The following is a 13,654-nucleotide window of genomic DNA, read 5'->3' as shown; positions in this document are numbered from 1 at the left end:
GTGCTGATGTGCTGTGGAAAAACACTTTGGCCGGACTATTTTATTGCAATGATCGAGTCTGGGGGAAAAATAAGCCGGTGGGGAAAGAAGAGACTGATTAAAAAGTGGTGAATAAAAAGCTTTATGCAGAAGGCAGAGAGGGGATATTTTTCGACGGGTGAAAAGCAATGGGAGAGAGAGATTTGATTGAATGAGGGAAACACTAGAAAAACTGGAGTAATCAGACTGAATAAAACGCGCAGCACAGCACAGACCGAACTAGGGCAAGATAGAGGAGCCGTTTTAGTTGAGAAGGGGCGGACCTGAAATTGCGACAAAGGAAACCCAAGCTTTTGTTAGCGGAACTTGCAACTGAATTAATATGGTTTTCCCAGGAGAGGTTTGAAGTTAGAAGAACGCCGAGGGTATTTATACATATCCGTGGGTTGAAGAGGGATGCCATTGAAAAGGTGAACTGGAGAGGTTTGAAAAGAGGAACGAGAGAAGCGCACGCATTTACATTTGCTGACGTTACGCGTCATCTATCTGCCAGTTAGTACACCAGCTATGAACTAGGTCGAGGTCATTTTGTAGGGTTAAAGAGTCATGAGGGGATGTTATTTTTCGGTAAACGACACAGTCGTCGGCAAATAGGCACATGGGTAAAGATACCTGAAGAGGAAGACCGTTGATGTAGATGAGGAAAAGTAACGGACCAAGCACCGTTCCTTGAGGCAAGCCAGATGTTACGGGGGCTAGAGTAGAAGAACAATTATTGACATGAACAAACTGATGACGCTGAGAGAGAAAAGATTCAAATTATTCGATCTAGGAGAGAACATTATTATCGAGGTTTAATGACGATAGTTTTAGAAGCAGTCTGTTATGGGGAACTTTGGCGAAAGCTTTAGCGAAGTCGAGAATTACAGCATCAATGGGGTAGCCAGAATCAAGGTTTGCGAACAGGTCGTTTGTTAAGCAGAAAAGTTGGGTTTCGCAGGAGTAGTTTCGACCGAAGCCGTGCTGCGCTTTTTTTAAAAAAGGAGATAGAATCAAGGTGAATAGACAGTTGCTTGTGGATTACGTGATCGAGTATATTAGAAGGTACAGAAGTTAGAGATATTGGCCTATAGTTTAAACGAGAAGATTTATCGCCGCTTTTGTGGACTGGGATGACCTTGCCGATTCTCCAATGCTCAGGAACCGCCGCCGTATGTAATGATTGTTGAAATTTTTTTGTTAAAAATAGGCTGGAGGGATATTTAGTACTTTGTAAGACCTTAGAATTTATGCCGTCGACACCACAGGAAGAGGACATTTTCAATGACTTAATAATACTAACAATACCTTCGATATCAATACAAATTGGATCCATAGGTAAAACACTGCTAGCAATAGGTAAAGACAGTGTTAAGAGACAGTGGGCGATGAAATGGGAAGAAAATATATGATTAAGAACTGTGGCACACTGATTAATCTCCGATAATGTTCTCAGAATCATCAATACGCGCTAGTGGGGATTATGGTGCATAATTTACAACATTCCAAAATTTGCGCGGGTTGTTTAGTAGCTTAGATGGAAGGGGGGGAGGGGGGGGGGGGGGGGTCTCCTGGTAGAATATACGCTTCTGCTGCTCTAACATAATTTTATATTCAATGGCGCATTCATGATATTTAGACCAGGCTAAAGCAGTGTCTTGTTTTTTGGCTGCTCGAAAACGTCGTTTTTTCTTATTGTTAAGGGTTTTCAGTGAGCGCGAATACCAAGGATTAGAAGACCGGGAAATGATGTTAATAGCTGGAACATGAGCTTCAATGAGTTGCAGTAATTTGTTTTTAAAAAGGCACAAATATTCATTTATATTCCTATCGTCAAAACCCCCCAGGAGGACTGAGAAATAGCTTGAGTCGTCCTGGCTGAGCTGCTCATAGTTTCCCTTATTATATAGCCTTAATTGCTTGGTCAACCTGACTGGTTCTGGTGCTTGAAATCCCAGGTTAAATAACACTGCTTTGTGGTCACTGATGCCGTCAAAACCAGTAAGAGAGGTAATAGACTTCGGGTGGATAGTCAAAACCAAGTCTAATATATTTGAACATGTGGCGGTTACACGGGTAGGGAAAGAAATCACCTGGGGAAGGTTAAAATCCAGGGAGAGGCTGATAAAATCGCGACACTCACCAGAACTTCCACTACCAACAAGATCGGATAAATTTCAATTTAACTCACGGAAGTTAAAATCGCCAACTAAGAAAACAATGACCAGTATATTGTGTGAACAAAATTGGCAACTCATCATGCAAAGCAGTTACAAAACTAGCTGACGCCTCTGGTGGTCTATAACACACGCCAACCAGGATTGAATTAAAACCACATTTCACCGAGACCCAGATGGCCTCAATTGACATGGAAACGAAAAGAAGTGTGCTTTTGATACTGCTATCAATGCATATTAAAACCCCGCCACCACGACGATCCTTCCGGTCGCGTCGATAAAATGTGAAGTTTGAATGATTCAGCAGTATTTTCTTGTCCTTTATATCAGGATGAAGCCAGGTGTCAATGATCAGTACCATCTTAGCATCACAGGTTGAAATATGAGAACACAGTTCGTCACGCTTTGGTATTAAACTGGGCGAATTTAAGTATAAAACACCGATAAGTGAGTTAGAGTTGGAGGAAGCAACGTGTTTGTTCCCACTCGCAGCGTGTGCCTATGCGGAAGCACTAACCACAGAATCGGAAGTGGAGTCGTAAAGGAAGACATTTGAACCCATATGTAGTTTATCAAAACGCAGCTTATGCGGACCTCCCTGTGACTTGGCGAATGCAAGAAGTCTCTGACGCGCAACGCGAACTTTCTTCGAGAAATCTTCAGACATAGAAAAAGGGAGGCCGCGCAGCTTTGGTCCACACAAGAGTAACTGATTTTTTGCTTTGTATGAAAAAAAGCTTACAATAATAGGCCTGTTCTCTTCCCGAGATGGGGTTCCCAATCTATGTGCGCGTTCTATCTGAGAGCTATCAAGAGTGACATCAAGTTTCTCATTTGCAAATTCTAAAACTTTTTGTTCGGACAAAGACCATGACTCGCCGGCAGCATCGGGTATGCCATAAAATAGAAGATTACACCGTCGCGAGCGGTTTTCAAAATAATCAAGTCGAGATAGCATAACTTCGGTTGCAGTGGACTGCACAGCGACGGAATGTTGCAGATTACAGATATCTGCTTGGGCCTGCGTGATAGACAAGATTTCTTTTTCGAATGAAACAAGTTTTGCATTTAGCGCCGCCACCAAGTATCGCTTCGACATCGGCTTTTAGGGCTGCTTGTCCCGCCGCAAGGCCGGTTACATTAGCATCGCTTTTCTGCATTAGCTCGTACATACTACCAAGTTGTTTCACCTGCGCTTCCAATTCAGCCTTGGTAGGCCCGGGACCAGGATTTGTTTCAATGTCACCGGACAAGAGTAGCAGATTACCATGACGCACGCACAATCCAAGCGAGACAAAGTAACACTTTGGGGCACGGGAATGGTAAAATGTTCACGATCTTTGTACTCTTATGGCGAATTCGCGTGGTTCTTCCCGCGCGCTCTCGAGCGCTCTTTCCAGAGCGCGCGAGATCGGGTGGTTGAAAGCGAGTGCTGTCGCCTGATCGGGTGGTTCATTCCGAGGGCGCCTCTCCCTCTCAGAGCGCTCTTTGGCACTCCGTCTCTAGCCGTCGGAGTGCGGAGCGGCGCAGGCATCACGTGGTACTTGGACGGGGATCACGTGGTTTTGTTGACGATGGCCGGCAGTGGTCTGTGGTGGTGTGCGGGGTGCGGCATGACGGCGATTGATATGTGGTTCTACAAAGTGCTTCTGAATTCGACGGTGCGAGGATTACGACGGACGGGACGACATTCCTTTGTGACCGTAACAGGAAAAGTCGACGTGTGAAGTATTCCCAGCGCTTTCACGAGATCGTTGATCTCACGGCGGTGAATCCGCTAAGCCTAACCGACGAAGAAACAGCTCGTAGAGCTCGCCGCTGTTTTACCGGGTTTTGTGGTCGCTTCAAGAAATTTTCAGGTTTGGTAAAAGTGCATTCAAAGGTTTGTGTTCTAAAATAAAGGAAGAGCCGAATATAATGCAATGTGATTTGTGTCACATGGCGATGCTTGCACGATATTTAGCCGTGAGAAGAATGCGGTTTATTAACCGTTTTATATTTGCCTATTCTGTCGTACGCGTGACCGCTATCGCAGCGCGTTCACTGACGAAAACGCGATGAGTTGACAACTCTTTCCAAGCGTTGGCTTTCGTTCCGTTCTGCGAAAATCAATTCCCATACTGCTGTTTTCTTTTTTTTTTTTTTTTTTTTTACATGCCGATGCGTAAAACAATTTACGTCACAACAGTTATTTCATCACGTTGCGAGCGTAAATTTTGCTCAATCGTTCACCGTACGCTGTTAGATCGTGTTGTCTTTAATGCATTACCAATGTCAAGAAATATTAATTCCGTGACTGGTCTGAGAATCTCGGAGCGCTCTGAAGCCAGCAGTTGTGATCAGCTGAAAAGGATCCCGAGTAGCTCTGGCGGCGAGGAGGGGGCGCTCTGCTGAATCGAGGTCAGAGGAGAGAGGCGACCACGCGAATTCACCATTAGCATGCAAGGAGAAACGTTTTCAAACCTGTACGAGAGGAAGCATTTCATGCGTAAGCGACCGTGCTGCCTTAGCGTTCCCGGGCCCACTGAGGAAGGAGTGGCTTGCGCCGTCCTTATGTACTATAGGCTGGGATCTTGGAATGCTGGGAATGCTTGCGACCAGGGTGACGTCACGGTGCTTGGGGGCGGGTCCTGCATGCTGACGCACGGAGCATGACACGTCGAGAAAAGATGCCAGTCGGGTGGATCCGTTAGGATTGCTGACACCATGGATGTTGAATCAAAATTAATTGTGGGCTAGTTGGCTACACATTGTATAAACATTCAAAAGCGCAAATACCAGTGGTACTATCAGCTCCAAACAAACTGAAAAATTGTGTCCTAAGATTAATTCGCAAAATTAAAATAACAACAACTGCACCGTCAAGCATACGCACAAGTACGTTAACTGCAACATCAACGTAGTGTACGAAATTCCATTCACATGTGGGAAAGTCTACGTCGGACAATCTGGGCGCTGTGTGAACGTGAGACTTCGAGAGCATAACCTTTCTCTGAAATCATCACCATCGGGACATCCCGCTATACATGTCCGGGACTGTCACTTAACACCCATATTCCAACAGACTAAGATCCTCAAGCATTGCCATAAAAAAAAGATCCAGAGAACTCTATGAAGCAAAAACCCTTTTTGTTTCTCGGGAGAGCTTGCATAAGCGCACCATCAATAGCGCTTCCGAGAAAGCGATGAGGTACCTCGACCTTTTGTCTTAACGCAGGTCGCTTTGATGTTTTCTAACCTTATCCCTGGCCTGCTGATTTTGTTTATACTTCTGAATTTTTATTACATTCTTTTTTCGCTAGTGTCAAGGGGTGAAGTGAGATTTAGTTTAAAATTTTTTAATGGATATATAAACTATAACAATAATGTCTCTTCTTTTTTACCTTCACATGCCTAATTCTTATCTTATGTCTTCCTCGGGGAATGCATTAAACTTCCAGTTGGAGTAAGCGCTCTGTCCTGTCCCCTTTTCTTTTCCTTGGTGTTTGCGCTTTTGAATTTTTATACACCAAGGATGACTTGAGATGCCCACTGAGGAAGGAGTGGCTTGCGCCGTCCTTATGTAGGCTGGGATCTTGAAATGCTGGGAATGCTTGCGACCAGAATCACGCCACGGTGCATGGGGGCGGGTCCTGCTGACGCACGGAGGATGACACATCGAGAAAGATGCCAGTCGGGTTGATCCGCCAGGATTGCTGACACCAAGGATGACTTGAGATGGATCCGGTAATAGTGCGAAACCGAGAAAGGCCTGAAGAAGTCGGATCTCTACGAGAGGAAGCATTTCATGCGTGAGCGACCGTGCTGCCTTAGCGTTCCCGTGACCACTCATTAGTGACTTCTGTAAAATTAGCCCCAAGTTTGAGATGAATATTAAATATCTGATGTTCCTTTTAGGGAACATCAAATATCTCATATGCATCTCAGTAATATACTCATAATAGATAAATAACTAATAATACTTAAAACTATTATTATTTATTTATGTATTTATTTTTGCAATACTCACATCGCCGAAACCGGTATTACAGCGGTGCGATAAAAATACATAAAATCATACAATGTCAGATTCCCGCTCCACGGCAGAGTAATCATTCAAATGAATGAGGAGCAAATGCTATAGAAACAGGCATATAAACTATGCAAAGGAAATATAAGCTAATGTAAAATAGAAATCAAGCGAAGTTCAATCTAGCGTAAACAATACATCATTTTATATCACACCAATCAAAAACGGAGACAAGAGATTCCAGTCGCAAGAGTATTTTTGGACAAAAAGGGCATCCTTAATATGTTTGATTTAGACGAATATTCTTGTTTTTTTTTATTATGGTCAACAAGGTATGACTGATAGTGTGGTCGCTTTACATACATGTATTTTTATATGCCAAACTGTCGCACGGTAAACGATATGACTAAAACTTCAAGCGAAGTCTTCTGAAACTCGAATTTCAAATCATAATTTGTGTGTACGTGTTGCCCTGAAATCTACGGCATATAGGTTCCGGTTACAAAACGAGCGCTTCAGTTTAGCAGTTTTTCTAGTTTTACCTTGTCACGTATTTTAGGCGGGTCCATACGGCACGTGCGTATTCCAGAGCTGATTTGACATATGTTTTATAGATCAACTGTCGGGTGTCTGTATCGAAGTTTATAGCATCACGACGGAGGAAATCAAAGGTTTTACAAGCCTTGGCCAAACTGTAATCAACGTAATGGCACCGGTAATGCAATTAATGCAAAGGTGCAGCGAGCTGGACAAGCATAACGATAACACCCCCACGAGATGGGGAACACGTGGAACATGAGAAAACACAAATATCCGAACAACGCTAGGTCACTGGTGCGTGACTGAAGAAATCAGCCTGGTCTTGGTATCGAATCAGGACAAGGCGGATTTCTTCAGTCGCGCACCAGTGACCTAGCATTGTTCGGGTATTTTGGAAATGTGGGGACATGTGTGTTCCTCCTTTGTCCCCCTTGTTCCCCTCCTCCTGGTAATATTATCGTTATTCTTGGCTGTGTCATTTTAATTGATCCACAAATATTTATAGTCAGACACTCTTGATAAAAGATAGGTTTAATATTATAAAAACCAACATACCTGTTTTTTTGTTCGTTTTTGTGAATGTCATATATACTGTTTTCCTAAATTTAGCTGCTTGTGCCATTTTGTCCATAACAGAAATATTCAACTAAAGACTCGCTGCATGTCATGAGCATCTTCGGTGCAAGTAATGGTACCATATAGAACGCCGTCACTACGGCACTACACCTTCATTAATATAATTAAGCAAAAACAGAAGCAGAAGCTGCCCTAGCACCAACCCCTGTGGAAAACAAGCTGGGTCTTCCACAATAGATGAATGTAAACCATATACGTCGACAAACCGGCATCGTTGCCTTGAATATTCGGCATCCAAAAAACTACTTGTAAATTAATAATATAGCTGTTAAGTGTTTCAACTAGGAAGGAACGCGGTGCTTTGTCAAACGCTTTAAAAAAAATGAACAATCAAATGAGAGATGGCTGTCTAGAGCAGTGGTTCTCAGCCGTTGATGTTTCGCGGACCCCTTGTGGATCGGCGGAGAAGATAAGGGGCCCTGATCGTGGTGAGGGGAAGGGGAAGCTGTAGGGTAATTATGATAATTATTTAATAAATGGATATAACGAAGAGCTAGTTTGAAATAGACTTCTCTAATTGACATACATACGAGAAAATTTACCCGAAAACGAACTTTTCCTGTCAATCTGAAAAAAAAAAGACAACTTTTATTGCCGGGCCTGACTGATGAAACAGCTAGAGCTTCGCAGACCCCTAGAATGCCTTCGTGGATCCCTATTTGAGAACCACTGCTCTAGAGCATAGGCCCCGTCATGAGTGAATTCGTTCAACTGCGTTACACAAGTTAGTAATTTCCAACAACCATGCTCATAGGGATTAAATACAGGCTCATATAGAGCATGTAATCTAATACTTTACATGCCACACATTTTTGCGAAATTGAGCAGTAATTTAAGACGTCATTACGCGGGCCGGATTTATGGATCGTGATTTCTTTAGTCATCTGAAAGCCAAGCTTCGTTCGAGGATTTATCAAGAAATACTATTAGAAAAGGTGATAGCAATCGCGCACAAAGTTTAAAAACATGGTTGGGTAAGCGATCAGCACCGCTTGCTTTAAAAGTATTTATTCCCCGCAACAGTGATTCCACTTTGCGTTCACTGATCACAATGTCATATATACCATTTATCCTTCTCAAACTCCCTTTTCATTCCCGTTATCAGGTGACACCACGGTAGTGGAAATATAACAAAAGTACTGAATAAATATTTCCGCTTTAGCTATGTTATCCTGGGTAACGTCATCACTGCAAGCATGTGGCAGAATGGCTATGACATATTTTACACTTCTTTTTGCATGCTTATAGTATTCAGTCGGACTGCATTTTAGTCGCGCCTCGACGAAATTAGTAAAAGTATTTTTGGCTTTGCAAATAACCTTTTGTTGAATTCACGGACTACTTTTTTAAAACTTTTTTGACAATTTTCAAGTGTAGGCGTTAGGCAGTAGGCAGCCTTTGGCGTTTCTGCTTAAGACTGCGCAGTACTCTAAAGAAGCAAGCACGGCTTACTTCGACCCTCTCTTGCTGTGAGTGTTCTCGATGGAACGAAAAGCTGTCTCAGCTCACACATTTTATCTTCACGCGAAAGTCACACTTAAGACGCCTCTTAGTAGTCTGTTTCTGTTTCAAAGGCAGCATAATAAACAGGAGCCATGTGGCTTCAGAGCTACTGTGTTCGGCTTGGGTTAACCCTCATATAATAATAACAGTTCTCCGAGTGAACACGGGCACTGACGTCATTTCTTGAGGGTGGGAGAAAGGGGCCTTAGGATAAAAGAAATGCAACGCAGCCGTTGGTTTTGCTATTAGAAAGCCCGAACTTTTTTCCCAACAGATGCAGTTATTCAGAGGTACTGACGGAAAAAAAAGTAATAATTCCAAAGAGTCGAATAGGAATTCTAATCAAAATTATTATTATTTTATTCTAATTAAATTCTCATCCAATTAAAATTATAAGCGATTAAAAAGCGCAAAACGCCGACGGACACAGAAGAAGACACATGCACAGAGCTAATTGTTATGAGAGAGATATATATAAGTTATTTATTATGAAGAAGTTGGTAAATCATTATGAATCACCTACTTGCCCAAATTTCCACCCTCGTCAAAATGTTAGCCACAGCGCAAAGCGCACCTCATCAAATATTTTCACTCCAATCAATATGAGTGTCGCTATTAAATACGTCTTTTTTATCTACTCATCCCAGCTGAGCCATCTAGAACTCGAGCCTTAAAAAATACTAGGGCCGGCTTGCCATAAACCGAGTCTTCGCTGAGACTGGGTTAAGGAAAGCCTGCACCGCCTGGTGCCCACGAGCGCTTCAGACTCGACCATAGCCTCCTCTAGACTCGCGAAGCTTGGCTGTTCGACGACGGAGCCATAGAGTGCCCGGTCGCAGATTTGAAGGGCGAGGATCCGGTAGCACAGAGCATTCCTCGAGGAGCCCGGATGTCAGCGCACACCTTTTGCAGTGGCGAGGACCCGAAAATGATTTTCAAACCCGACGAGACAAGAAGCGGTAGCGCGAGGAACATGAGGAGCACGAGCGGACATTTCATCTCTAAGGAAAAGAAGTGTGTTTCGGCGTCTCGCCGCAGCGGGGCGCCCGTCACGTGGCTCTCCTAAAAGCCTCTCCTCACATCCGTTGTCTGCCGCTCTACCTTTCCAATTTCAGAGGTCGCTTCTGGTGGCGATCTGCCAGGCTTTGTCAGTATAGAGGAGGCTATGACTCGACTTGAGACACCACTCCGCTCGTGCGCTAGCTTTTGCAATGCTTTTTTTCACCCTGTCTGAGCTGAGACGCTGGTTCTAAAAAGCCGGCTTAGGTTTCTTGCCGTATTTCGCTAATTAACTGCGACTACTGCCGTGCTGCTGCATACGCTGCTGCCCACAGACGACACTCGATAACACTGCACACAGGCCTCCTCCTTGTCCCAGGGCTCAGAGCGTGACGTTTTCTAACCAGATCGCCTATATGTTTTTCCTTGTTGCATATCTACTTTTCCAGATTTATTTATAGTTACCTGCGTTGGAGACAACTACCCCCCCCCCCCCCCCCCCCACTTCTCCCACTCCTAAACATTCCTTGCACTAAAGCACCATTTTACAGAGTATATTGTCCGTCTGGAAGGGGGGGGGGGGGGGGGGCGGCGAATCAGTTCTTTTAAATTTTCCCTATATAAACTTTGAACTCGTTCCGATATTTCAGACTTAGATTTCGCATGACCGTCCGAAGTAATACCACCATATTCTAGTTTAGATCTAACGAGTGAATTGTAAGTCGGCAATTTCACATTTGGAGTTGCGTATTTCAGCTTATGCCTTAAAAAGCCCAACTTCTTGAAGGCTGCCGAGGGTGTATTTTTTATATGGGTCATCCAATTTAAGTTCGTATTTATGGTCACTCCGAGGTACTTGTAATCATCAACCTGAGAGATGGGAATGTTATTCAGTCTGAATTGGAAGTTGAACGGCTTTTTTCTATTCGGCTATTTGCAGTTAAACAGTTTTTTTTTTCAAAATTTAACTTCACGTTTCACGTACTGCACCAGCTTTGAATGTCATTGAGGCTTGCGCTCATTAATTGTTGACAGTCAAGCAAAGATATTTCTTTAAACACACAATCATCTGCAAATAAACGTATGTTACCAGACGGGTGTGGCGCGGAAACTATGTCCTTTGTATAAATTAAAAAAAAAAGTGAAAGCCCTGTAACGCCGAATTGGAGCGCAGCTCTTGAGGAGGAGGGAAGGGTACTGAGGGAAGGGTAGACCCTCCTCCTCCCCTCATTTTTTAATATGCTCCGGGGGGGTCACTTGACCTCGGGGGGAGGGGGTCACGTGACCTCGGGGGTGTCACGTGACTTTGGGGGAGGGGAGTCACGTGACCTCGGGGATGGGGAACACGTGACCTGGGGGTCACGTGACCTGGGGGTGACCTTTGCGGTCACGGGGGGGTCACCTCGGGGGGGGGGGGGGGGGGTTACGAGACCTTGAGGTTACCTTGGGAGGGGTCACGTGACCTTGGGGTTACCTTGGGGGTCACGTGACTTTGGGGTGACCTTGGTTACGCCAATGGCGACAGCGACGGCGATGCCGTTCAAGCCGGAAACGGGTGCCTAAGAGCTGCGCTCTAAAATGAAAGCCGTTTACAACTCCCTGTAACCCCGAATTAGAGCGCAGCTCTTGAGGAGGAGGAGGGGCAGGTTACAAAGTGGAAGCCATATCCTTCCTCCCTTCTCCTCACCTCCTCATCCTGTCTGCTACTCCTCCCTCCGAGCGGCGTCGCCGTCGCCTCACGAGGGTCACGTGACCTCACGGGGGTCACGTGAGTCCTCTAAAGTCACGTGACAATGACGATGACTCATCAGTGACGATGACGATGTGAATGCCGATGACGTCATCAGTGACGTCACTGGTGACGTCCTCAGAGACGATGACGATGCGGATGGCGATGACGTCATCAGTGACGTCACTGATGACGTCATCAGTTACAATAATGATGCGGATGCCGAGGACGTCATCAGAAACAATGCCGATGACTATACATCACTGATGACGTCATCAGTGACGTCACGCGTCCCGTAATCCACCGCGCGGTTACGCCGACGGCGACGCCGCTCAAGCCGGAAACGGGCGCCAAGAGCTGCGCTCTAAAACACTAAAGGATCAAGAATGCTCCCCTGTGGTCTCCAGATGTTACGTCTAATATCTCCAAGCGGCTACTGTTCATTCCTACAAATTGTTTACGACGGTTTTTTTTTTTCTAACGGGTGATAACTAAATGTTCAATGTATGGGTTTGCGAATAGGGGTTAGAAGCAAATAGCGCTGTGTCATTCATAGCTTTCGCAGTGCTAAGAAGACCCACGGCTGGCGGGCTTTTCTTGTAGTTTGATGTTGGTTGTGGCGTGTTTGTGCCAAAACAAATTACAATAAGGGGCGTCGCAGCCGTTGGTTTCGGCGAAACTGCAAAAACGAAAATGAAAATTCTTTTATTTTTTTAATATTGTTATAAGCTTTCAGGAAGACCGAGTGGAAAAGCGAAAAAGACAAATTTTGTTTTATACACTCTCTAGTTTCAGGAACATTTTATTAAAGGACACACAATAACTTCCAAATCAGACACGTTAAAGGATAGGTACGAAGAATTATACAGAAAACTGCAATGAGGTAGATTGAAACCAGTAGTCTTGCGGGAGAGGCGCGTGCGCATCCAGCTCAGTCACATCCGTGGCAATGTTAACTTCAGCTTCACTTCATATTTCATCCGTTGATGTAGCCACTTCGGTAGTGCAATTGCCTGCTACACACACCTGAAAAAAAAAAAAATTACCAAAATACTATTATTCAATGTCACTGTTAACCCATGTATGAATAGCAGCTGGCGGGACTATCAGAATTCCAACAGTTGTTTTTGTAGACTTTCAGTTTTGTTATTAGTCAATCTAAAGATAACTTACGTCACCAAAGTCAGCGACATACTCAGGACATAATAAAAACACTATGTTGGTGAAAACCGTGACGACAACAGAAAAAGAAAACGCACGGTGAAAAATCAATAATTGAGATGTTATATGTCCCCATTTTCTTTTGTCTTTCCATAGTGTATGTGGTTCTTTTTTTTTTTTTTCACAGCATTTTTAGGTTTTTCCATTACGATTGACTTACAACAACTTAAAAGGGCCCTACAAGGACGTTTTTACTGGTTTTTAGTTTGCACTGAGCCGGAGCGCACTGAACTTAGTAACTTAATGAAACTTTTCTTTTCTCGAATTTCGATTTATTTTAAAAGTTATAGGAAAATCAAAATTACGAAAACAAGCGAAAAATAACCTCCTTCATGACGTCCTTGGTTGCTTGAGTGGCCGTGGACTAGAAGAGGGTTAGTGAGCTCAGCGAGCGGTCACGGCTGCCGCACTCCGTGTCGACAGCTCGAGAGGGCGCTGCTAAAGCATGTTCTGGCTAGGCTGTATGAAGGAGGCAGCCAGGACGGCTCGCATTGTATTTACTGCGCGATCAAACACTAATTCGGCATGACACTTCATTGGCCAGAAACAACAGCAACAGCAAACACGGGGTAAAGATCAGTTCACAACGGGAGCCACTTCGCGCTGCCTAACCGCCAAAAGGCCAAACCGCAAGCCAATGCTGCTCACCGAAGGCCTTGGAAACCCCCAGAGCCGGTCGGATCCTTCAGTCTTTACGACCGCAGCGCCGCCGCGTACATCCGGGACCTTTCTACTCTCGCCGCTCGTTGGTGCTTGATCCCACTACACCTTTCTAGTATGCGCCGCCTTTTCCACCACTTGGTGGCGGGTATGTCGACGGGT

At 44.5% G+C, this 13,654-nt stretch overlaps 1 protein-coding gene across 1 annotated transcript in view; it reads right to left on the bottom strand.

Moving 5' to 3' along the window:
• Nucleotides 1-12,432: 12,432 nt before the first annotated feature.
• The window catches only part of LOC115320664, a 31,706-nt gene continuing 30,484 nt past the window's right edge, over nucleotides 12,433-13,654 (bottom strand). Inside the window, exon 10 of the mRNA XM_042293711.1 lies at nucleotides 12,433-12,637. Coding sequence (XP_042149645.1) covers nucleotides 12,581-12,637 — 57 coding nt within the window. The 3' untranslated portion in view covers nucleotides 12,433-12,580. The remainder of the gene's footprint in view (nucleotides 12,638-13,654) is intronic.

The sequence above is a fragment of the Ixodes scapularis genome, unplaced genomic scaffold (assembly GCF_016920785.2).
Source record: "Ixodes scapularis isolate PalLabHiFi unplaced genomic scaffold, ASM1692078v2 PGA_scaffold4__175_contigs__length_147842914, whole genome shotgun sequence".
In the NCBI taxonomy this organism is placed as follows: Eukaryota; Metazoa; Arthropoda; class Arachnida; order Ixodida; family Ixodidae; genus Ixodes; species Ixodes scapularis.
Note: the sequence above shows the minus strand (reverse complement) of the source record. Positions and strands in the feature narration are given on the sequence as shown.